The sequence below is a fragment of the Cynara cardunculus genome (genome assembly GCF_001531365.2).
Source record: "Cynara cardunculus var. scolymus isolate 2C chromosome LG 5, CcrdV1, whole genome shotgun sequence".
NCBI lineage: Eukaryota > Viridiplantae > Streptophyta > Magnoliopsida > Asterales > Asteraceae > Cynara > Cynara cardunculus.
Window position 1 is genome coordinate 35489777 of NC_037532.1, and position 23201 is coordinate 35512977.

Consider the following 23201-nt stretch of genomic DNA (forward strand, 5'->3'; position numbering starts at 1 on the left):
TGTTTGTATCATGTTCAAAAGCATAAAAAACCAGTTAAAACATTAACCGGTTAGATTAAGATATCCATATCAGCAAATAATACTGAGTTGGATACAATATCATTCGTCACATCAGCATGGTAATCGGTTAATGCTTCAACCGGTTATCCAGATACTTAAATGTTTAAAACTTTATATCTTAGGTACCAAATTAGAAATTCTAAATGTAAGTTACCTAAAATAGTAATCAAGTTAAAGTACGTTGTTATCTTTCATGTAATTTGCCCTTTAAATATTTGATGCAAACTTTATATCATGTTCAAAAGCGTTTTATACACTAATACAATATTTTAGATATGACGTTTTATTGTTTTGTTTTATAAAACAATCTATTAGGACAGTTAGGGGTTGTTTGGTTGATTTTTCATCAAGTTATGTATTAGATAAAGTTGTTTGTGTGAATTAATTTGCCTGTATAGATTGAGAAGATCTGTTTGGTAGGTTTTTTCATAGATGCAATGAACATGTTTTTTTAATTATGATGGACAAGTTTGGAAAAAACTTGTCTTTTTGCATAAAGTTTTCAATAAATATTACTGAATAAGTCACTTTCTATATAATTAAGTTTCTGTTAAACACTTATTTGTAGCTGAAGTTAATAAGTTGAGAATCCCATGAAACTATTAAGAAACAGTGACAAGTTGTCAAGCCCAAAAAACGGGATTGAGTTTACAATATTAGGCCCGTTGGACAAAAAAAAAATAAGTCAGACCCAGCCTGACCCTGCAAATAATCACCTTTAGTATATTTGTCCTTATATAGATTTTTTTTTTTGTTATCCAATCAAAAACCACATTGGCCAAATTCATTAAAAATCAATTTTGATCAGTTAAAAGAAAACAAAAGAATTGATAAAAAGATGAAAATGCGCTCATTTAACGGAAATTTTTAATAAATGTTAAAAAGAGCATAAATTCGGAAGTTTTTGCAAGCCACGAATACCATCTTGTAATTTGAAAACTGAAGGGACTAAAAATGTATTTACGATAAACCACAAGGACCAAATTTGTAGTTTACTCTTGATTCAATAACTTCGGTTGTCAGTTATCACCGTCCTGTTGTTATATCATATGCCTGCCTTCCTTTACCTTTTCAATTAAAAAGACTACAAAAACCATCGGGTAATCATCCAACTAGATTGCCACATCGGATCCACCGCCGGAGTCTGCCCAATTTTCCGACCAACGGACGTCTTCCGATCATTCTCAGGTCCGTCTTCTTTGCGTATCTCGAATTATAAGTTCGTAGATAAATTGATATTTGATTTCAATTTTAATTTGTCTGCTCTTTTCAATCGGTGCAATCAATTTTGTGGTTTTGTTGTAGTTCTGATCGAAGAGTTATTGACTACAAGATGAGTGAAACGTTTGAAGGTTATGAACGCAAATACTGCGAGCTTTCGGCGAGTTTGTCGAAGAAGTGTACATCTGCTAGTTTACTCGATGGAGGTAAGCCAAAACCCTAATATTGTCTTTGTATCTTATCATAGTTATTGATGTGATGATGCCATGGATTAAGGAAATTCTGAAACATTTAGAAAGATACTAGAAGTCTAGAATCTTTATCGTTTACCTTCCATTATATTACCTTTGTCATCTGATTCTCCAATTAGAATTATCCACTTTACTTTTAACTCGAATCGTTAAAGAAACCTACTTGATTGTTCCTTTTAAGTGCTATTTATTGTCTTCTTGGGCTTGAAGGTGAAGACATAAATGCTAGCATGTTTCTGCAAAATTCCAGGGTCTATGGATTTACAATTGCTCAAGATAAATACATTTATGCGATATTTATCCTGCCAGCTAGCTATGTTCTAAGTTAGTTGGGATTGTATTGATGCCCTTCCTCTAAGATCCATTAAGATTTTTTTTGGCTTCATTTATCAAACATAACCAATATATATATATATATATATATATATATATATATAGAGAGAGAGAGAGAGAGAGAGAGGGGGGGGGGCAGGATCAAGTGAGAATGATACTTATTTAAAAGAACACGAAAACGGGCAAACCACGTGCAAAATCACATGTGATTTTTACATTAATGGTAAAAAAAAGTGTCCTGGCCACTTGTGGTTGCGTCTTCAGGTCGTCGGGCAAGATTGCTTAAATCATATGTGATTTTGTATGTGATGCTAGTGTAAAATCCTGTAAGGAACAATAAAAAGATCCTTCTGGAGAAAAATTCCAAAGGCTGAATCACATGTGATTTTGTATGTGATGCTAGTTTAAAATCACATGTGATTCAGCCTTTCGAATTCTTCTCCAAAAGGATCTTTTTATTGTTCCTTAAAGGTTTTGCCTTTTGACATTATCATTCTATGGTTTTGATGGTGAGTATGCTTTCCGTTATTCCTTTCAGAGCAAAAGAAGCAGAAAATTTCTGAAGTAAAAGCTGGAATTGATGAAGCTGAATCTCTGGTATTGCGTTTGCCCGATATTGTTGCTATATATTGTCTCATGCACATTTTGTGGTTTAATGCAATATTGGCTTGTTAATCCAGATACGGAAAATGGACATTGAGGCAAGAAGCTTGCCACCAAATGTGAAGGCCGTGCTCCTTGCCAAATTAAGAGAATACAAATCTGATCTGAATAATTTGAAGAGTGAAGCTAAAAGAATTGCATCAACCAACTTAAATCAGGCAGCCCGAGATGAATTATTGGAATCAGGAATGGCAGATGCAGCTGCGGTATGATAACTGATCTTATTGATTGTAACAAAGAACTTTTTCTCAATCAATGAGACAAAGTTTCAAAATTTCTTATTTAATGTAATAAAGTTTCAAAATTTCCAATTTTTTGACCCATTTTGACACCTAACTGCATGATTCTGTAACATTTGACGATGGCAATGTCAAGTTTATTGTCCACTTTGCCATAGCCCTTTGGTAAATTGGTATCCACGTTGCAAATGTTACAAGAAACGGGTAGAAAACAGAAAATTTCAAAACTTGTTACATCAATTGAGGCAAAGAATTCTTCGTTACACTAAATAGGGAACTAAACCAAAGTTTGTTGCATTTTGATCTTTTAAATGTCAAAGCTTTGGAACTATTAGATATTGAGATTGTATTCTTTTTTATATATCACCAATAAATGGTGAATATGACAGGTTTCGTCAGATCAAAGAGGAAGATTGTTAATGTCAACTGAAAGATTGAACAAGTCTAGTGACAGAGTTAGGGACAGTAGAAGGACCATGCTGGAGACCGAAGAACTTGGGGTTTCACTTCTTCAAGATCTTCACCAACAGCGACAGTCTCTCTTGCATGCCCATGGAACGGTATGACTTTACCAATGCTCAATATTCACATTATATTTACTCATAATCACTGCAACAAAATTAATCGGCTTTATAGGACACCAAGTATGTCTAAATGTTCTAATAGACTACTTTATAGAACTCAAATTTATAGGACCAAACAATTATGCTTCCTATATATAAGTGTTTTATAGGACTTGAGTTTAGAGGACCAAACAATTGTACATCATATATAAAAATGTTACAATAAGCTGCTAAGACGTTTTGGCCTTTTGGGGCGTCCTACCAGTTCTTTTAGTAACTTTTGCAATAAAGGAAACCAAACGAACACGGTATATCCCACCTAAGGTAGGGTTTGGAGAGGTATGATATATGTAGACTTAACCTCTACCCAAGCGTGAAGACGCTGCTTCCGTGACCCCCCTCCCCCGGCGCATCTTGTGAAAAGTGCGACTGATACGAATGCTGATTTATTATTACCAAAAGTCACTAAGCCTAGGATAATGTATGTTTATTCTAGAAGGGGCATAGAGGTAATTCCAGAGTGTGGCTAGGAGTTAGTTAGAGGAGAGAGAATAATAAATAGAAGGGAGTGACGTTTTCTTTTGCATGTTATGTTATTTCTTTTCCAATGTATTGACTCTTAGCTCATAGCTTTGAGAGAGGGATCTTCCCTGGACAATCATTTGATTGCTTTTATCTTCTTAATGAAAATTACATCATCTTCTCCATTGAATTTCCTCTGTTCCGGTTAACTTGATTTTGCCATTTTCTATCAGCGACAAAGAGGGAAAGTTAAGAATGTAAAGATTTGAAAAGTTTGTTAAGAAAGCAGAAACGTACAAAAAGTCAAATAGAGGCAGGTACAAGAAAAACATAACGAGCTTAAGGAAACTACACACCCCTAGTTTAAACTACTACCCTCTTCCTCTCTGGTTCCCTACCTCCAGTCTACTCTAACTACGGATCCCCATCACTGGTCTGCTACCCTAGTCCGATTTTTGAAATAAACATCCTATGTTTGTATGACGGTATTTGGACAAATGATTTATAAAAACAAGTGTTCTATAAAAAGATGTGTTCATAGCCTCATAGGACACTTCTCGAAGATGTCCAAATTTAGTAGGACACTATTTAAAGAAGTCCTAAAAAGCTATCACCTTATTGTAACACATCTATTTAGGACGACACACAATTGTTTGATCCTTCAAACTGAATTCATATATAGCAGTCTATCAGCATATTCAGACATATTTAAGGTAAGGTCGTATAAAGCCGATTTTGTTGTAGTGAGTTATGCCATTGTTCTTTTAAAAGTCGGTTATCATCTTGATTTGCATCTTTCAGCTTCATGGAGTTGATGACAACATAAGCAAGAGTAAAAAGATTATGACTAATATCTCGAGAAGGATGGGTCGAAACAAATGGATTATCGGGTCGATGGTTGTGGTACTTATTCTTGCCATCATCTTGATCTTGTACTTCAAGTTGAAGTAAATAATAGCTGAAAGTTGAGGTTGGTCTGTTTCATACTCCCCTTTTATCAACTCTGCTTTTACTCTTTAAGTGTTCATTTGTTGTGGATTTAATGTACTTTTATTTACTCTGTCCAAAAAGGGTTTATGTTTCTCCCTAAAACACACACACACACACACACACTTCTAAATGTTAATCTCCTTTTGGGGTTTAGAGATGCATGAAGAAATATTTGTTTCTATGGAGTGAAACTTTTGTTGATGATTTGTTGGAAACAACTTAGGGGTGTTTGGGATTGCTTATTTGAAACAACATAGGGGTTGTTTGGTTCATGGATTTGGATGGAATTGAAAGGAATTGGAATGGCCAAATCCTTTGACCAAATTCCAAATACAATGTTTGGTTCATGGAATAAAACTGATGGAATTCTTTCAATTCCAATAAATTCCTTCACTCGTGGATTTTACATTCCACGGCAATACCTTCGGATTTCAATTCCTATCCGACAAATTCCTTCCCTAATCCAAATTCATTCCAATTCCATGCAACCAAACGCAATCACAAGACATGGTTAAATTCCATTCCATTCCATTCCTTCAAAGTCAAATTCATTTGATGAATTACAATTCCATCGAATTCCATTCTACGAACCAAACGCCTCCTTATGCTTTTCTATAAAAGCATTTATCAACTTATTCTAAGTTAGAAGGGTTTAACTTCTTCAAAAAACTCCTTATTACTGGTTTGACACCGGTATAAGTTGTTTATCCAAACACTCAAAAATGTTTATTATTAGTGTGACACCGAAATAAGTCAATAAGTTGTTTTTATAAGCAATCCCAAACACCCCCTTAGGTTTTGTTTGACAAATTAGTTGATAAGTGAGTTGTTGATTGATAACTAGTCATGTTTGATAAAAAAGAACAAGTGGTTGTTGATTGGTTGTTGGTTGAAGCGGTGGTTGTTGGCCGAAAAAACTGGTCATGTCAGATAAGAACATGTGGTTATTGGTTGAAAAGCTAGTGGTGCCTTCAAGAACAAACGAAGGGAGTGTACAAAAGTTGGCTGAAAAACTAGTCATGTTAGATAAAAACAGGTGGTTATTAGTTGAAAAACTATTCATGTTAGATAAACACATGTGGTTATTGGTTGAAAAGCTAGTTATGTCAGATAAAAACAAGTGGTTATTGGTTGAAAAACTGTTCATGTTAGATAAACACATGTGGTTGGTCAAAAAACATGTGGTTATTGGTTGAAAAGCTAGTCATTTCAGATAAAAACAAGTGGTTATTGGTTGAAAAACTGTTGATGTTAGATAAACATATGTGGTGAAAAGCTATTTAATAAACTAGTCATGTATGATAAAAGGACATTTTGGAAAATTAATTGGAAAAAATTCTGAAGCTTATTGAAATAGCTTTTCAAAAGGCTAGCTTATAAGCTATAGTTTATGGCCGATTAAACCGGACTTCCTTTATAACACTTTTTTGAACTAACTTTTCAAAAAGCTAACTTCGTTGGTCTACCAAATGGGAGCTTTTTTATAAGCCCTAAAAAATAAGCTAGATTATGATCGTCAAACATGATTAGTATCCCTAGCATATCTCGATTACAATCCAGAGTTATTACAGATTTCTAGAAGTCGTGAAGAACTCCACTCTAAACTTAAGGAGGTCTACCTGCGATGACTCTAATTCATCGTCATTCGAGGGTATGTGTGTATAAGCCGACTCAATATCCATGGTTACCAAAAGGATTCACCAACTTCGAAGAAATATGTAATTAGTTAATGATAAATGAAAAGAAACACAACATCAATAACAAAGAACTAAATCTTGAAGAAAAAATCTACGTAAAAAAAAAACTTTGAGATCTTGTACAGGTTTTTTGTTGTAGCAGATGAAAACCTTTCTCCAAAACAGAAAGAGTAGGAGGGCAGATTTATGGGATTATTTATAACTCTGTAAAAGTGATTACTTTGAGATGAACGGGAAATATTTTTTTTATTATATTTTACCAGTAATTTAACTTTTGAAATTAAATGTTTAGAAAAGAGAAATAATATGTAATAAATGTTTTAGTAATATAATAATGTTGTAATATTCAAAATAGAAAAAACTGTTAAAGTTAGAATAATTTTTTGAGATTTTAAAATTTTGCTCTGAAATTCTACATAATTAACATGTTTTTGGAGATATTAAAGGTGCACCCGTTAAAATACTAGAAATATAATCGCGCAATGCAGCGAGATACATCTTCATTTTATTATTTATCTCAGTTGATGTTATAGTATGGTTTTATGTAATTTTGAAAAAAACGATGATATTATCATTTTGGAATACGATATAAATTTGAAGATATCATAAAAATTTGACAAAAATATATCGATATTAGTATCAAATTAACTATTTAAAATTCTTATTTTTTGTGTTTAATTCAATCTTTTTATTATAATTTAATTTAGGTTTAATAACGAAGTAATTTATATTTTGTTTAATAATATAGTTTTCTTATAAAGATAATAATTAATTATTTTGTTATAACTCGATAATGATCCTAATTGTATTTTAGATTTTTTATATTTTAAAATGAGATGTTTATCTTCTATTTGGTTATGTTTATCCGCAATTAGTTACACGAATTCAAACATGAAGCTTTAATAAGATGTATTTATGCATAATTTACTTGTAATCTTGAATTTTAAGTAATATACATCAATATACAGTACTTTATGCATAAAAATTGGTTTTTAATAGTTTTTGTCAAATGCTTTATAATATAGTATAGATAAGGAATATCAACCAAAAAACCCGAAAATAGTCTTTTGAAATTAACCAAAGAAATGAAAAAGTCCAATAAAAATCAACCAAAAACCTTTAAAAAAAATTCTCTCGAAACGATGAAATTCGACTAAAAACACATTGAACGACTTTAAAAGGCTGTTGATCTATTTTAAACAATTACAGGTTCGCGAATGCTAACCATCAAATTTTTAATATAGAAAAACATATAATTATACGAATTATACATTTTTTTTTTCTAAGGAAAAACGGTTTATTAGGCAATAAATTGTATTTATTTGATTTAAAAATACATATAATATTTTACACAATCATTTTATAAATAAAAATGTAAGGAATTCTTATATGACATTTTGTAATGGCTTACACAACGGGGGTGTAGCTCAAATGGTAGAGCGCTCGCTTTGCATGCGAGAGGCACGGGGTTCGATCCCCCGCACCTCCATTTAATATTATATATTTTTTAATTGAAATTTATAGTGACGTTGACATGACGTACAACTCAGTATTATTTGTTGCTCTGATATGACATAAAAACCTAATTTTTACATTTTTTTAGTAATATTATTGTCACATCAACAATTTAAGAACTGATATAGAACTCTACAATTGTAGTGATAAATTGCATGAAAAAGTAACGTATTTTAACTTGATTCCTATTWTGGGTAACATACTTTCAAAATTTATATTTTGGTACCTAAGATGTAAAGTTTTAAACATGTAAGTACCTGGGTAACTGGTTGAAAGCATGTAAGTACCTGGGTAACTGGTTGAAAGCATTAACCGGTTATCATGCTGAGTGGCGAATGATGTGGTATCTGACTCAATATTATTTGCTGACGTGGTTAGTGACATGATTTTTTTTAATCTAAAATTAGTTTTCAACTGGTTACCTGTATACTTAAATGTTTTTTTGTCTTTTTTACTCTTATATCCTTTAGTTTCCCTCACATTTTCGACAGTTTCTGTAATTACCTAGTCCGTTTTGATGAAATCCTCCACTACCTTGCTTAACGGTTGTTATCCTCGTATATTGTTACCGCTGATTCTTGCAATCATGCTACAATGATAGTATTGGTCGATGGTTTGGTTAACTATATTTCAATTTCTTATTTTTTTTTTAGTTTAAATATAAATTAACTCACCTGATGTTAATTTTATATATGCTCAAACAAATTCATTTGAAAGGAAGTTATATAAAGTAACTAATAGTATAGTTTGCTACTCAGATACCCAGAGTCACCACATTTGAACCTCTGTGGCCACAAGAGGATTTTTATTCTTTCTTGGATTTGAACCTGAGATCTCCTGGTACTTTTTATTTCTCCTTGGATTTGAACCTGAGATTTTCTGGTACTTTTTATTCCTCCTTGGATTTTTTATATTCCTAGGGCCCCAAATCACTTAAATTTCAGGGGTGACTCATAAGATTATCTCCAACAGATTCTACAAAATGGGGAAAACATTAAAGAGTGTAAATTCTCCAAATTTGGAGAACTTCTAAAAGATTATTACCATGAGAGAGAAACAACTTTATAAGAACTCTTTCCAATGGTATTTCTTACAAGTTACTATATTTTTTCTTATAAAAACCTCCCATTAGGGATTCTCTCAGTATCATTTACTACTGACATAGCATATAACTCTGTATTATTTGCTGATATGGTAATGACATTAACTATTTGCCGGAAAAAAGGGACCAAATAACCGATACCAAATCATGTAACAAAATATCAAGTAAAATAGTCATTTTCATTCAACACTTAAGTTATCGAGATAAAATTTAAACTTTTAACATAACATGGTAATTATTGTTACAAAACCGGTTTGCCATATATTCTAAGCCGAAAAGGGTATCCGAAGTGCCATTCTTTGAGCCAACCATGGCCGCTCTGGGTTTGGGTCGATAAACGAATGCACCAAGAACTGTTCGGCTTCTTCCTCCATGAGCTCTCTTGCCCATGTTACCCGTCTTTCTTGACAACTTCCCGGCCCGAAACATCTGCATTGTTCATCAAACACGACCGTCAAAGAAACTAACGTGGTTTTGATGATTGAAGATATAACCTTTCTTTGGTAACCGTGGGTGTCCAGACAGGCTTGTTTATACCTTCAACTAATCCTGTAACGCGCTGAAAGGTGCATTTTGTATCCAGATGGGGATAGGACGGAATATGAGGGAACAAAATAGTTGTTCAATGTTTGGGAAGACAGAATTGGACATGACGGAATTTACCCCTAATGAGTTGTTTATATCTTATATATATATATATATATATATATATATATATATATATATTGATTAAGTTGTGTAATTTATTAAATTATAATAAAATAAATATTTTTTATAACAAAATATATCATTAGAAACTTTTCGTCAAAACTGTTTAAATGACACCAAAGTAGAAAATACAAAGCCTATGAGTTTCCAATTTTTATTTTATACATTTTCTATATTATTTGATTATTATTAATATTTAATAAATTACATAAATTAACCAAAATATAAAATCCGCATAAAAGTAATATTTTGAAGACAGTAAAATAAAAGTTTAAAATGCATAAAGTACGATAAATAAAATTTAAAAAAGAATAAAATGTAAAGAGGGAGACATATTTGATGTTTTAGAAGAGAATTAAGTTTTATTTTGAGGTTATACCGGTAAAATATAGGTCTCTTCCACTTTGTTCTGTATTGTCTTGTTTAATGTACCAACAACCAGATGCACCCGAAGATAAGATATAAGATAACAGGCAGGAATAATCCCTAGTGGCCTTGAGGTATACGGGTTTTTATGCGTACCTGTACTCGTAAAAGCAAGCGTTTCTTTCATTTTCAGTTTTTCCCCAATTATTCCAACCGTGGTGTTTAATACATGAATCCATATACGTGTAGGCGAAAACCACCCTCCCGAAAGGTCCCCATGGCCGCCCAAGATAAGCATACGATGCCCCTCCATTGCCGGTTATGACGCATCTGCATTCACACCGATGGTCGTTATCCCTCAACCCGAAAATAAATGTCCCAAAAAAAGCACACTTTTAGAAATATTTAATTCTTACACTCGGAGAAACATAATAGAAAGTAGACACTTAGGGGCCGTTTACCAAATATTGACTCGGTAAGTGCTTACTGGTAAAATTTAACACTACTATTTACTTACCGGTTAAGATTTTAGTCCACCAAAATGACATCGCATGTAATAATTTACACGGTAAGTGCTTACCGTGGTAAGAGTCGTCGCTCTCACTTACCGGGTAAGACTCTTGGTCCTGTCTCGCTCTTACCGAGTAAGATTCTTGATCCATACCATATTCATCCGGTGAGGTAATTTGACTTGGTAAGTGCTTACCCGGATAAGCATTTGGTAAACGGCCCCTTAGGGTGCGTTTGGTACATGGACAGGACTGGACCGGGGAGAGAGAGGTAGACAGGCCACAGAATTTCAGAAGATCATAATGTTTTAATTTGACATATGTAGTTTAGTAATTTACCAATCTTGTCTCATCTTCCTACGTGCAACTCAGTTGTAACATCCCACTTCGTATGGGGGAACTAAGGTTGCCTTATAAAGGACTGAATACCTCCTCTATGTTCTAAACCATGAAGTCAAAGTCAAGGTGTGGGCAAAGCGGACAATATATGGTGCGGTTAAGACAAACTAAAACAGAAACGTGAATTCAAGACGGTAGTTTCATGGAAGCAACTTTTCTACCCCTACAAAGAGAAGTATAGTCTGTATGCATCATACCCTCCTCAGACCACTCTACCTCCAGGTAAGATATACCACGTACATTCGGTTTAGTTTATTCAAAAGATATTGAATGCAAACCTTAAGAACACATAACCGGTTGTCTCTTGAGAAGATTTTCGGCTTTGGGCCGTTATGTAACCGGCCGATTTGCAGTGGATGTGACAATGTTCCAGCAAAGCCGTGCTATTCCCGAAAATGAAGTCTATGCTTCCCTCGATATAACAATCTTTCAAATATTGTTTCCCGTAGTGTAAATAAAGAGTATCCTGCAAAAGAGTTAAAACGTTCGTATGAACACTGCTCTTTGAGGTAGATGACAGGTTTGCATACATCTCATCCTCCTCAGACCCTACTTCTGAGTGCGACATAATGGGTGTGTCTGGTTTTAGTCGTACTTGATCATAGATGTTACTTTTCTTGTCGTAATTACTTTATTGTCGTAATTCGGGTTGGTTTCTAGTTTAACATGTTAAAAGCTATAATCACGAAAATAACCAAAATTGGAATTGACCGACAACGACGATAGTTGAATGCAAACCAATCAAGTTGGTTTCTACCTTAAGTCGAGTCGTACGTTTTTCCGATTTTGTGGTCCTGTTTCGCAAAAAAGAAAAAGTGAGCAAAACCCTCGACTTTGTAGACTCACTTCGCAAAAATGGTGAGCGGAAACCGAAAATTTCACAAAAAAAAGGCAAAGTGCATGAAAAAGTAAAATACTTTGACTTGATTCCTATTTTGAGCAACATATTTTCAAAACTTCCATTTGATGCCTAAGATGTAAAGTTTTAAACGTTTAAGTACCCGTTTGAAGACTGATTTTAGATTAATAAAATTCATGTCGCTAAGCACGTAAGCAAATAATACACGTTCGTATTCATCATGAATGTGTTATAGGGACACGTGGCATGACGTGGGTGATTCATGGGTTCTCAGCAAAAAAACAGGTTCTCAATCGAAATTTCCAATTTGTAATTAAATGCTTAGGTCTGCCTCAGAATAAAAGTTTTCACCTGCCAGCCGAGAAATCTGCAATTGTAGAAAGCACAACGATCGGCGGTTACTCTGATGGCCACTGCCTGGCCGGAACCCTAATCGGAAAAGTTAGAACACTATTAACAGAGATCATGAAAATTATTGGAGAAGAAACAACACCTCAGGAGCAGAATTCTCAAATGTGATATTTTCACTTATGAAATCCTCCCCTTCAACAATGGCGGTTCCACATCCAAAGGTTCCAGTTCCAATCAATCGCGACGCCTGTGATTACGTAGATAACGATTACGTAAATTTGGTAAATCCATTAGAGAGAACGAATTGGTGAAAGTGAAATTTTAGAACGAAACCCTAGATTGATTGTTGTGTAGATACATGATAAGTAGGGTTAGGGTTTAAGGATGGAGATTTGACCTGGTGGTGATCGATTTTTGTGGCGGTGTTGTTCCAAGTTAGAACGGTGACCTCGGGGCTGATTCCGATTCCGGCGATGGTGATGAGGTTTTTAGTCTTGGCGATGTACAAAGGTTGTCGGTAAATCCCCGGCGAGACACGAATCACCGTCCGGCAAGTGTTGCCGAGTGGTATGTCGTCGATTGCTTCCTGCACCGTGCGGTAGTCACCGCCACCGTCCTGCGCCACCGTCACAACTCTTGCCATCTTTTCACAGTTTCGTTTGTTCTTGTATGTATTTCAGTATTTTGTGAATTATACAGTGTACAATAAAATTTAAAAAAAAATTCAGATTATCCATTGGGAAAATCAAAGAGGGTTTCTTTATCTTCGGATTTTTTTGGAGGCTCTGTTATATCCAATTTTTTTTATTATATTACATAAATAAGATCACAGAGAATATATGTTAAAGAATAAAAATAGGTTAAACCTAAAACGATTAATAATATGAAACTAAACCTAAACCATTAATGATTTGAACTTAAAACCAAATAATTAATAGTTTGAAGCTAAATAATTTCGGCTATAGTTTTACACAGACCGATAAAAAGATCTTAAACACATGTAAATTTGGGTTGGAGGTCCTGTTCAAAATCTCACATTTAACATGCTAAGAGACGGTCTTGATAGGGCTTAAAGTATATCCGGTTATCTATATACGAATGTTTGATAGTGGCTTGATGAAACGAATAATAGCTTACTCAGTAAGCTTTTAAGAGAACTTTATACAAAAAGTCAATTGTTTTTCAAATGTTCTTTTCTTAATTAAAAAACATGTTTCTTTCATTTATGAAAAAAAAAATTCTAAACAAAAACCTTCTCAATCTATACAGACAGATTAATATACACAGACAGTTTGATAGGGTTTTTTTTTCACAATGGACATGTTTTTCAATTGGTAGGAACATGATTGGAAAAGAACTTAGTTATATGCATAAAACTCCTTCATAAAAACTTACTGAATAAGACACTTTATATATCATCAAGCCACTACCAAATAGTCATGTATAATTGACCGAATAAGTTGTGAGTCTTATCAAGCTCATTAAGATGCTAACAAACAAGCCCATAGACCAGTATACGTAATTAACAAAGGGACTTAACATGCATTTCTCCAAAACGGGGGTTTTTGGCGAATTACCGAAACAAAACAAGTGCACCCTTTTCAGATATGGATCCCACTTTGTCGGCATTTAGCTAAAAAAAACTTTCTGAATTGGCTAAATGCATGGATGGATCTTTACTTTTATAACGTATGGAACCAATGTAAGAAAATCATGAGAATAATGGTGGACATTTTGTTAATTGCTATGTACGTATGCTAGTCGTTTAGGTGATTTTTCCTTATTCATTTTACAATTATATTTATTTTAAGGTCAAATTGTATGAAAAAAGTAATGTACTTTAACTTGATTCATATTTTAGATAACGTACTTTCAATACTTCTATTTTGGTACCAAAGATGTGAAGTTTTAAACATTTAAGTACTCGAGTAACCAGTTGAATCACTAACTGGTTACCTTGCTAATGTGACGAGTAATGCGGTATTCAACTAAGTATTATTTGCTGACATGGATATCTTAATATAACCGGTTAATGCTTCAACATGTTTAACCTGTTAATACTTCAACCGGTTACTCGGATACTTAAATGTTTAAAACTTTATATCTTAAGTACCAAAATGGAAGTTTTAAAAGAACGTTACCTAAAATAGGAATCAAGTTAAAGTACATTGCTTTTTCACGCAATCTGCCCTAATTTTAATTTCAACGTAACAACGTCAGATACATTTTGATAAATGATAAAAAATAATTGTACAATTTAAGAACGAAATAATATATTTTAAATAAATTTTTAGTACTGTAATTTTTATCAAAGAATGAATTCCAAATTACGCTCAAAATATTTAAATTCATTTTCTCTTATAACGCACTATTGACGTATATACCGATTTTCAAGCAATTTAAATCAAAATCAAAATTAAGAAAACGATTAAAATCTTGAAAATTAAAACGAAATTGAAATTAGAGCACCAAATGAATGAACGATCGGTTATGGATATGACGATGGTTCAATGCAGGTTGTGCGCCACGAGACCATCGATCCAACGTAGGCCACATAATTATCGGGTTTAAAAGCTATAATTGTTTCAAGTTTATGTGTCTGCTGAGACGTTTTCCTTTCATTCCTTGGTAAACTATTCAATTCGTTCCGTTTCACAATAAGCATAAATAAGAAATGATAAACCTTATAGGGTTAGCTCAACCAGCAATAACGCTTGTGGCTTTGGGGTTTCTTTTAGAGGTCACCGGTTCAAGTCCTGCAAGGCCACTGCATAATATGGCTGGACACCCACGATTAACAAATGTGAATAAAGTATATGGATTTCTTTAAGGGATATTCACTAAAATGGCCCATTTCGGATCCAATCTTGCATAAAATAACCACCTATTTTTTTCATAATTGTCACGAAATAGCCACTCATATTCGCAAATAAAAACCGCGTTGTGAAAAACGCCATTTTTATACCCTTTTTGCCGAATCTTGAGTACTCCTTCGGTTCTAAAATAAGTGTCCACGATAAAAAAAAGAAAAAAAAAAGAAAAGCATACACTTTCAGGAACGTTTAATTATTACACTTTTTAATTAACAAGTGATAATTTTACGATTAATAATAGAGAGAGAGAATATTTTTCCCTCTTATAATTGATGGTAGAATTTAACAGTAGACACTTACGTTTAAAAATGGATATTTATTTGGGATATGAACTAAAATAGTAATGTAGACACTTAGGGGTCGTTTACCAAAGGTTTACTTGGGTAAGCGGTTACTAAGTCACATTACTTTACCGGATGAATATAATAAGAATCAAAAATCTTACGCGGTAAGAGCGAGACAAGGACCAAGAGTCTTACCCGGTAAGTGAGGACGACGAATCTTACCACGGTAGAATGTAATCAGTGTAGACAAGGTCTGGAGGTAGGATATGTCATACGGTTCGTTTTTTATCATGGTAAGAAATTGTAGAGTCGGAAGGCGAGTGTTGTTATAGCACCCGTGTCGACGACGAATCTTACCACGGTAGAATGTAATCAGGATAGACAAGGTCTGGAGGTAGGATATGTCATACGGTTCGTTTTTTATCATGGTAAGAAATTGTAGAGTCGGAAGGCGAGTGTTGAGTTGTTATAGCACCCGTGTCGATATCTTGGTTGCCGAAAATAGATGCAAACGACAACGGATTGAAGGTGGAGCTTTCCTTTTTAAGACCCTTTATTGTTCTCATTGCATCAATTGTCCTCCTATACACATCTGAAGTTCCTACCTCAGACGACGACGACGACGACGATCTGTTAATGTTTATTGCATCGGGCTGTTTGCTACTCGATTCGACTACTTCCGCTTCTAAAGGGAAAAGGAGTTCGAGATTTTCCTCACACTCATGGACCAACAGGGTAAGAGGTTCTATCGTGAAGAAAGGTTGACGAAGGGTAAGTTGTGTAAAATGTACGCGCAATAATCCCCCTGTCCTTTTGTCATACTTCTTCAATATCTTTATAATGCCTATCGGGTAAAAGCAAACGACACCTAAGATGATCTTATACAGACGAAACCAAACCAAACTAAAAGAGCCGAGTATATCCCACCAGGAGCTAGGGTTTGGAGGGGTAAGATGTATGTAGACAGACCTGAACTCTACCCTACAGAGTAGAGCGGTTGTTTCCATATCGACCCCCAGCTAGTTAAAAGCACGTGAAATAGAGAAAAGCAGTTGTACCTGCAAAATTTAAGGAGCTATAGTTTTTCAGAAGCACCATCTCCCCATGGATGGTTACGAAGTCTTTTCGTATCGCCATCATCTCGTCACTGAATTCGCTTTCCGATGTAAAGTTTCCATCTTTCCAACTTTTCTCCTTTACTTGCTCAATTCTTTCCTTTAACTCCTGATATGATCAAAGAGTCGAATAAGTAACACAAATGCAGGAGAGTAAACCAAATCGAGCGAACCCGGTATATCCATCCGGAGGTGGGCTCCGGGTTTTGGGGGGGGGGGGGGCCTAGAAGCCAATGACAATTACTTCGCCGCCCTCAACTACTCGACCATTTGTAAACCAAACCAATCTAAATAAACTTAGTATATCCCACATGAAAGTGGGGTCTAGGGGCCTCTGTCATAGAGATGAAAATGTTGTTTCCAAGAAGAATCCCAGCTAGTGAAAAAGGCAAGTAAACAATTAGAGAACACATCTGTAAGCAGCCACTTAACCATTGTAAATCAAACAAAAACAGTTTATCCCACTCGAAAGTAGGGTCTAGATGGGTAAGACTAAGGGGTTGTTTACCTAAATGCTTACCCGGTAAGCGCTTATTAATAGAAATCAATACTATAATTTATTTTGATACGTAAGATTTTAGTACATCAAAACATATCGAATGCAATAATTTACTGGGTAAGAGTCGTCATCCTCACTTACCGGGTAAAGCTCTCCATTCTTCTAATAGCTCTTACCCGGTAAGATTCTTGGCCCTTCTCATGTTCATCCGATAAGGAAATTTATCCGATAAGCACTTACCAGTAAGTGTTTAGTAAACGACCCCTAAGATGTACAAGGACCTTACTTCTGCCACAAGAGACATAAATGTAGTTTATCCCACTCGAAAGTATAGTTTGAGTTAAGATGGATGCAAACCTTACCTCTGTCACAAGAAACATAAATGTTGTTTATCCCACTCGAAAGTAGGCTCTGGGGTAAGATGTACGAAGACCTTAACTCTGTCACAAAAGACAAAAACATTGTTTATCCCACTTAAAAGTAGGGATTAGGGGGTAAGATGTAGGCAGACTCTGTCACAAGAGACAAAAATGTTGTTTATCCTACTTGAAAGTAGGGTCTAGCGGGTAAGATGTAGTCAGACCTTAACTAGACAGAATTATTGTTTCTGTATAACATAGAAAACACAACTGTAAGCAGCTATTTGACCATCCTAATTATGCCAAACTTCACTTCTTATATCATCTTGTTTAAGATTCTGGTTCACAAGTTTTCTTCATACCTTTAAGAAGTTGGATCAAGAAGGAAGTATTGAAGCCATTTCGCACTTCTATTTCCCTCAAGGCAGTACTTAGGATATGGTAATTCAAGATTTGAAAGTGAGTTCGAAACACGAGTTTGTGATTTGAATTTGAATTTGAATTTGTAGTTTTAGGGCACAAACACAGACTCCATGATCATCCTCCACACATGAAACCACCTTCATCATGTTCAATCCATCTTCTTCACGGTTCATAATCGGAGTTAACAAATAGATACAGTAAGAGGTTGTTTGGTTGGTTTTTCATCAAGTCATGTATGAATGAAGTTGTATGTGTGGAATAATATGTCTATATATATCGGGAATGTTTTTATTTGGAAAGTTTTTTCATAGATGGAACGAACGTGCTTTTTAACTGAAAAGGGCATGTTTGAGAAAACTTGACTTTCAGCATAAAATTCCACTCAAAGGTTACTAAATAAACGACTTTCTATATCATTAACCTACTACTAAAGAGTCATGTATAGCTGACCAAATGAGTTGCGACTCCCGTCAAGCAGCTACTAGCAAACATGGCCTAAGACACTTCTAGATCGCCTAGGCACCATTTCCAACTCCAAGAAGACAATTATATATTCTTCATTCTTTGTTGAATCATTGTAGCAATCGGAAATTGAATGATTACCACAAAATCTAATAGCTAGCAGTTAAATTTCTATTTGAATTGATTCATATAAATCAATGTTCATATCATAACTCATACCACTAAGATATCAATTATAAACGACTAATAATGAACACACCCAAGCACATAACAAGGAATAGAAGAAAAAACCTTAAATCGTATGACAAATTCTTCCTCCTTATCAACATAGAAATCATTGAATTTCTCGATTTCTTCATCGAGAATCCTAACGAACCATTCCTGTAGATCGGCCAAGTGAGGCGGCAAAGGAGGAAAGTCGCGATCAACAGCGGCGTCAGGTGGAGGAGGGTTGTGATCGGAGTCAACGGCGGTGGGATTAGGAATGCGCTTAAGGAATCTCTTAAGGAGTTTGTAACACAAATACTTGTCCCTCCATTCAGGTAGGGTTTGTTCCAGATGAATACCGAATTCTTTCCCAAATTTCATTATCTCTTATACAGACACGGATGTGACAATTAAGGTGCAGAGGTGTCGAAATTAAGGAGAAACATCAAGAAGACGATGATCAACTCCATGGCTATGGAGTTCGTCAGAGTCGTATGGACATACACCGGAGGAAATTTGGATTAGACTGGATTCGTATTGCAATCGGAATCGGAATCGAAACCGGAATAGGAATCAGGAGCTGGAAAGGATGTGGGAATATTCTTCTTTTGGAGTAGCAACACACGACAAAAATAATTTCCCATTTCTATTTATAAATTAAGAAGAAAATTACACTTTGGTCCTTGTGGTTAACACCTACTATCAAATCTCGTCCCCTTTTTTGAACTAATTACAATTTTGGTCATTACAGTTATTATTTTGCTTCACTTTTGGTCCCTCAAACTAACTGTCGTTGAAAAAGTCTGTTTAACTCAGGGGCTCTTTGGTCATTTTCATCTTTTTTGTCTTTTCCCTATTTTATCCTATTAACATGTCTTTTTATTTTTCTTATTTTATCATTGATGAACCACCTACTCATCAGTCATCTTTTCCTTCTCTGGCGAAATCTTCGGTCACCTTATGTGGCGATCCTGAATCTCAACCAAAATTCTAAAACAAATCCAGATCTAAAATCAAAATCTCAAATCCCAAATTTTAAAATTCAAAACCTCCAATCCAAAATCAAAAACTCAGATATGGAATCGAACCTTAATTTCAAAATCTAATCCAAATCTAAACTTAAAACCTAATTCCAAAAGCAAACCCAAATCCAAAATCAAAACGTAACTGTCGGAGATCCCTTCCTTCCCTATCACCTACATCAAGCTATCGTTCCTATACAGACCCTAGATCTCATTCAATCCCTCTACACCCAACGAACAGTTCCACCGAGCCACGAATCATATATGCATCGCGCAATTGAGTTCTCATAGAAGAATGGGTCCAATCGAACCATCGCCCCTATCCCAAATCTCGTCTCCCCTGCAACCACGTTGAAGAAGAACTCTTTCTGGATCTTGTGTCCTTGTGTTTAAATATAGGCTTGTGTGCAAATATGGTTTCGGGTTTGCAGGTACGGTTGTGGTGTTCCCACGATGATTGGGTGAATACGAGCGATGTTTCCCTAAAATATTAAAATTTAAATATTTAACAATGATATTTATTTTTATTGTTCGAACTATTTAGATTCAGATTCCTTAGTTTGATGCAACAAGGTATGACTACTTCCTCGATTTGGATTAAGGGATTCTTGAATCCTTGCCTTGTACGACTTTGCACTATAGTTAGCTCAACACCAATCAAGAATGCCCAAGGAATTCCAAGAGTTCTTGTTATACATTTGTTTGCCTAGAAGTAGTCACCCTTGAAAGAGTGTGTAATAGCTCACTGATCGTTTTTTTCCTTGACCTTTCCAAAGTTTCTTCTATTTCTCGAAGGTTATCTATGTTCCTTGAAATTCTTGCTCCGAGTGGGCCATTTGTATCTATATGCATCATGATCCCGATTCATGGATCGGAGGTACCGTTGAAGAAGACGAATGGTGGTTGTCATGAGGTATCATCAGAAATATTCGGTTTGTGAACAGAGAGATGTGTTGTCGTGTAGGAGCGCAAGAGGTATTTGGTATATTGTGCTTTACGTGCAGATATATGTATATATATATATATATATATGTTTATGTATGTATGTATATATATATATATATATATTAATAGAAAATAAATAAATAAATGATAAAAGACAAGTAGACCCTTAAGTTAACAAAGTCTTTTAACATATGTTAGTTTGAGGGGACAAAAATTGAAAAAAAAAATGGCAACCATAATGACCAAAACTGTAATTAGTTTAAAAGAGGGACGAGAGTTGATAGTTGGTGGCAACCACAAGAGCCAAACTTGTAATTTACTCTAAGTTAAAAGTTAATTACATTTTTTACCCCCAAGCTTTGTGAAAACTCTAGATATAGTCTTTATAGTTTAAAATTTACAAAAATCAACCTATTGTTTGTAGTTTGCTTCTGATTTGGTCTCTAGCCATAACTAGAGATGCATGAGGCATAGATTTGCTCGAGCTTGGGCCCAGGCATTCCAACGCTGTTTTCAGTGTGTGTGGGGCGAGGGGAAGGTCTGGACTAACCACGAGGGTGGTGTATGATTGGTTTGAGCTTGACTCCAAGGTCAAAAGTATCAGGAGGTCCCAGGTTTAAATCCAAGGAGAAATAAAAACCCCCTTGTGGCCACGGAGGTTCAAATGCGGTGACTCCGGGCTATCTACAAAGCAGATGGTCGTCCTGAGATTAGTCGGCTCGCATAACGAGTTGAATATCCAGGTTAATAAAAAAAAAGGTATGGACTTTTATATATGGACTTTTATAAGCACAAGTCATGACGGGCTTTGGGGTTGAAAAGAGCCCAATCAGTCTTATGAAGGCTGAGATTTTTGGGCTTAATCTTGAAACCGGCTCAAGACTTGTAATGTACTTTTGAAATAAGTAGTATTTTGTTACGAAATAATAATAATTATTCTTGTTTCAAAAGAAGTGGGACCCGGTATGGTCCAAAAACGATTGGAACCACTTGGTACAAAGGATTAAGTGAGGCCCATTTTCAGACATCTGGATCATACCTCTATACTTCTAACTAAATTTCGTCATTTATTTTTTTTAATAAAGAAAACACGTATTTCTGATTGTGACGTTTATTTCTGATTATACCCTTTTTTTTTTTATTAACCTGAGCCGACTAATTTCAGGACGACCACCTACTTTGCAGATAGTCCGGAGTCACCGCATTTGAACTTTCGTGGCCACAAGGGGGAATTTTTATTCCTTCTTGGATTTGAACTTGTGTCCTCCTGTTACTTTTGACTTTTGGAGTCAAGCTCAAACCAATCAGGTAACACATTTTTTTTCTTTGTTTCTGAAGATATAATCGTGCCAAAAGAACTATTGTTATAAAACGAACCTCTTGGTTGCTCAGTTTTCAAAATATCATATACTCGTCATAAATTAATAGTCTTTTAGAGTTCGGTCCATAAATTCTTTGATTGTGATCAAATTTTAGTCCTTCTGTTAAACGTCATGTTGATATCCACTCTGGCTTTTCCGAAAGGGTTGCGACATCAATGTGCGTGTATAGCATGTTTAAAATACAAATGATGTCATTCATACAAACCAATCAATTGAAACATCTAAGAGAATGATCAGAGTTTATTTACTGTGATTTGAATGTTAATACATTCTGAGAGTTCAATCATCAACGCTTTATATAAGTAATAAATCGCTTTTATAAGTTATAAAATGAAAAGCCCAAAACAGTTATTATCGATAGGGGTACTCATGGGTTGGATTGATCGAGTTGAAGACGTTTTAACAACTCAACCCAATGCTTGCGATTTGAAAAACCTTAACCCAACCCAAACGAAAGTGCAACCCAAACCGTACGGGTTGGCCGGGTTGACACTTTGGTACATTAAAATATTATTATAATCTTGAACATGTTATTTCTCTACTTACAATTTTTTTTTCATCATCAACCATTTGATACAACTTATCCATACTTCTTACGTATATTACATTCAGTTAATTTTCTCAATTTACGTATATATGTTTACAGTTACTGAACATATATGTGAATGAGTTATACAGAGATGTGAATAGATTGAAAAGATATGTATATGAATAGTGTACGTGATAGTATAATTGTTTAGTGTATATATTAATAGAAATTCAACAATCATATTAAATCCAAGAAATAAATGGATATCGGGTTCATCGGGTTGAGTTGGGTTCAAATAATAGTAACCCAATACCTAATGTTTGAACATTTTACAACTCGATTAGACATCGGATTGCTTCGGGTTGAGTTATTTCACGTTGGGTTGGGTTGGGTTGATCGGGTTTTTGAACATCCATAATTATATATATACTATAGTAGTATATTGTAGAGCTTAAGTTTTGAAGCCCAAAGACATTTCTCTGCTAACGGGCCTAAGCCCAAACATAATAAGAAAACAAATCAAATCCAATCGAGCTCATCAATTTCGGTTGGTTTTGATCTGCTTTTGATTTTGTTTATAAGTTGTGATACCGATCTGAGCCAAATCGAAACAAGTGAAAAAGAAAGATAAACTCACATCCGTTACATCCAAAGAAAAATCTATGACCTGGTTTTTTATAATGTTATTGTAGTTCGCAATTAATATAATGTAAATCAGTTAACTGTTATGTTTATTACAAAGAAATAAATTAT

At 34.7% G+C, this 23201-nt stretch overlaps 3 protein-coding genes and 1 non-coding gene across 5 annotated transcripts; 2 read left to right on the forward strand and 2 right to left on the reverse strand.

The window, feature by feature from the left end:
- Positions 1 to 1121: 1121 nt before the first annotated feature.
- Positions 1122 to 5041, forward strand: LOC112513441 (vesicle transport v-SNARE 13-like). Its single transcript, XM_025119709.1, has 6 exons — positions 1122 to 1248; positions 1366 to 1487; positions 2404 to 2462; positions 2546 to 2734; positions 3157 to 3327; positions 4654 to 5041. Exons 2-6 carry the CDS (start codon positions 1394 to 1396, stop codon positions 4801 to 4803), a joined length of 663 nt encoding a protein of 220 aa, XP_024975477.1. The 5' UTR covers positions 1122 to 1248; positions 1366 to 1393; the 3' UTR covers positions 4804 to 5041.
- Positions 5042 to 7955: 2914 nt separating this feature from the next.
- On the forward strand, positions 7956 to 8028 carry TRNAA-UGC. Its single transcript has one exon. It is a non-coding gene; the product is annotated as a tRNA-Ala (tRNA).
- A 1233-nt stretch (positions 8029 to 9261) lies between these two features.
- On the reverse strand, positions 9262 to 13019 carry LOC112513172 (pectinesterase 31-like). 2 transcript variants are annotated; one of them, XM_025119340.1, is made up of 6 exons: positions 12746 to 13019; positions 12491 to 12595; positions 12349 to 12414; positions 11417 to 11604; positions 10387 to 10560; positions 9262 to 9585 (listed from the first exon to the last, which is right to left on the reverse strand). In XM_025119340.1, exons 1-6 carry the CDS (start codon positions 12989 to 12991, stop codon positions 9423 to 9425), a joined length of 942 nt encoding a protein of 313 aa, XP_024975108.1. In that variant the 5' UTR covers positions 12992 to 13019; the 3' UTR covers positions 9262 to 9422. The 2 variants fall into 2 exon arrangements, with proteins under 2 accessions (XP_024975108.1, XP_024975107.1); XM_025119339.1 differs by having other exon boundaries at positions 9263 to 9585; positions 12349 to 12426; positions 12746 to 13003.
- Positions 13020 to 15713: 2694 nt separating this feature from the next.
- LOC112513570 (SPX domain-containing protein 4-like) lies at positions 15714 to 19144 on the reverse strand. The gene is made up of 3 exons (XM_025119872.1): positions 18655 to 19144; positions 16564 to 16729; positions 15714 to 16349 (listed from the first exon to the last, which is right to left on the reverse strand). Exons 1-3 carry the CDS (start codon positions 18949 to 18951, stop codon positions 15910 to 15912), a joined length of 903 nt encoding a protein of 300 aa, XP_024975640.1. The 5' UTR covers positions 18952 to 19144; the 3' UTR covers positions 15714 to 15909.
- Between the last annotated feature and the right edge of the window lie 4057 nt (positions 19145 to 23201).

Bases quoted from the DNA above. Each gene is read 5' to 3' on its own strand.
- LOC112513441 (XM_025119709.1), top strand. From the start codon at position 1,394: ATGAGTGAAACGTTTGAAGGTTATGAACGCAAATACTGCGAGCTTTCG. The intron at 1,488-2,403 runs GTAAGCCAAAAC...TATTCCTTTCAG, and splicing joins TGCTAGTTTACTCGATGGAG to AGCAAAAGAAGCAGAAAATT. The intron at 2,735-3,156 runs GTATGATAACTG...TGAATATGACAG, and splicing joins GAATGGCAGATGCAGCTGCG to GTTTCGTCAGATCAAAGAGG.
- LOC112513570 (XM_025119872.1), bottom strand. From the start codon at position 18,951: ATGAAATTTGGGAAAGAATTCGGTATTCATCTGGAACAAACCCTACCT. The intron at 16,730-18,654 runs GTTTTTTCTTCT...TGATCATATCAG, and splicing joins AATTTGTCATACGATTTAAG to GAGTTAAAGGAAAGAATTGA. The intron at 16,350-16,563 runs GTACAACTGCTT...TTTACCCGATAG, and splicing joins TAGCTCCTTAAATTTTGCAG to GCATTATAAAGATATTGAAG.
- LOC112513172 (XM_025119339.1), bottom strand. From the start codon at position 12,991: ATGGCAAGAGTTGTGACGGTGGCGCAGGACGGTGGCGGTGACTACCGC. The intron at 12,596-12,745 runs GTCAAATCTCCA...ACGTAATCACAG, and splicing joins CAAAAATCGATCACCACCAG to GCGTCGCGATTGATTGGAAC. The intron at 11,605-12,348 runs GTGAAAACTTTT...ACTCTTTTGCAG, and splicing joins GCAGATTTCTCGGCTGGCAG to GATACTCTTTATTTACACTA.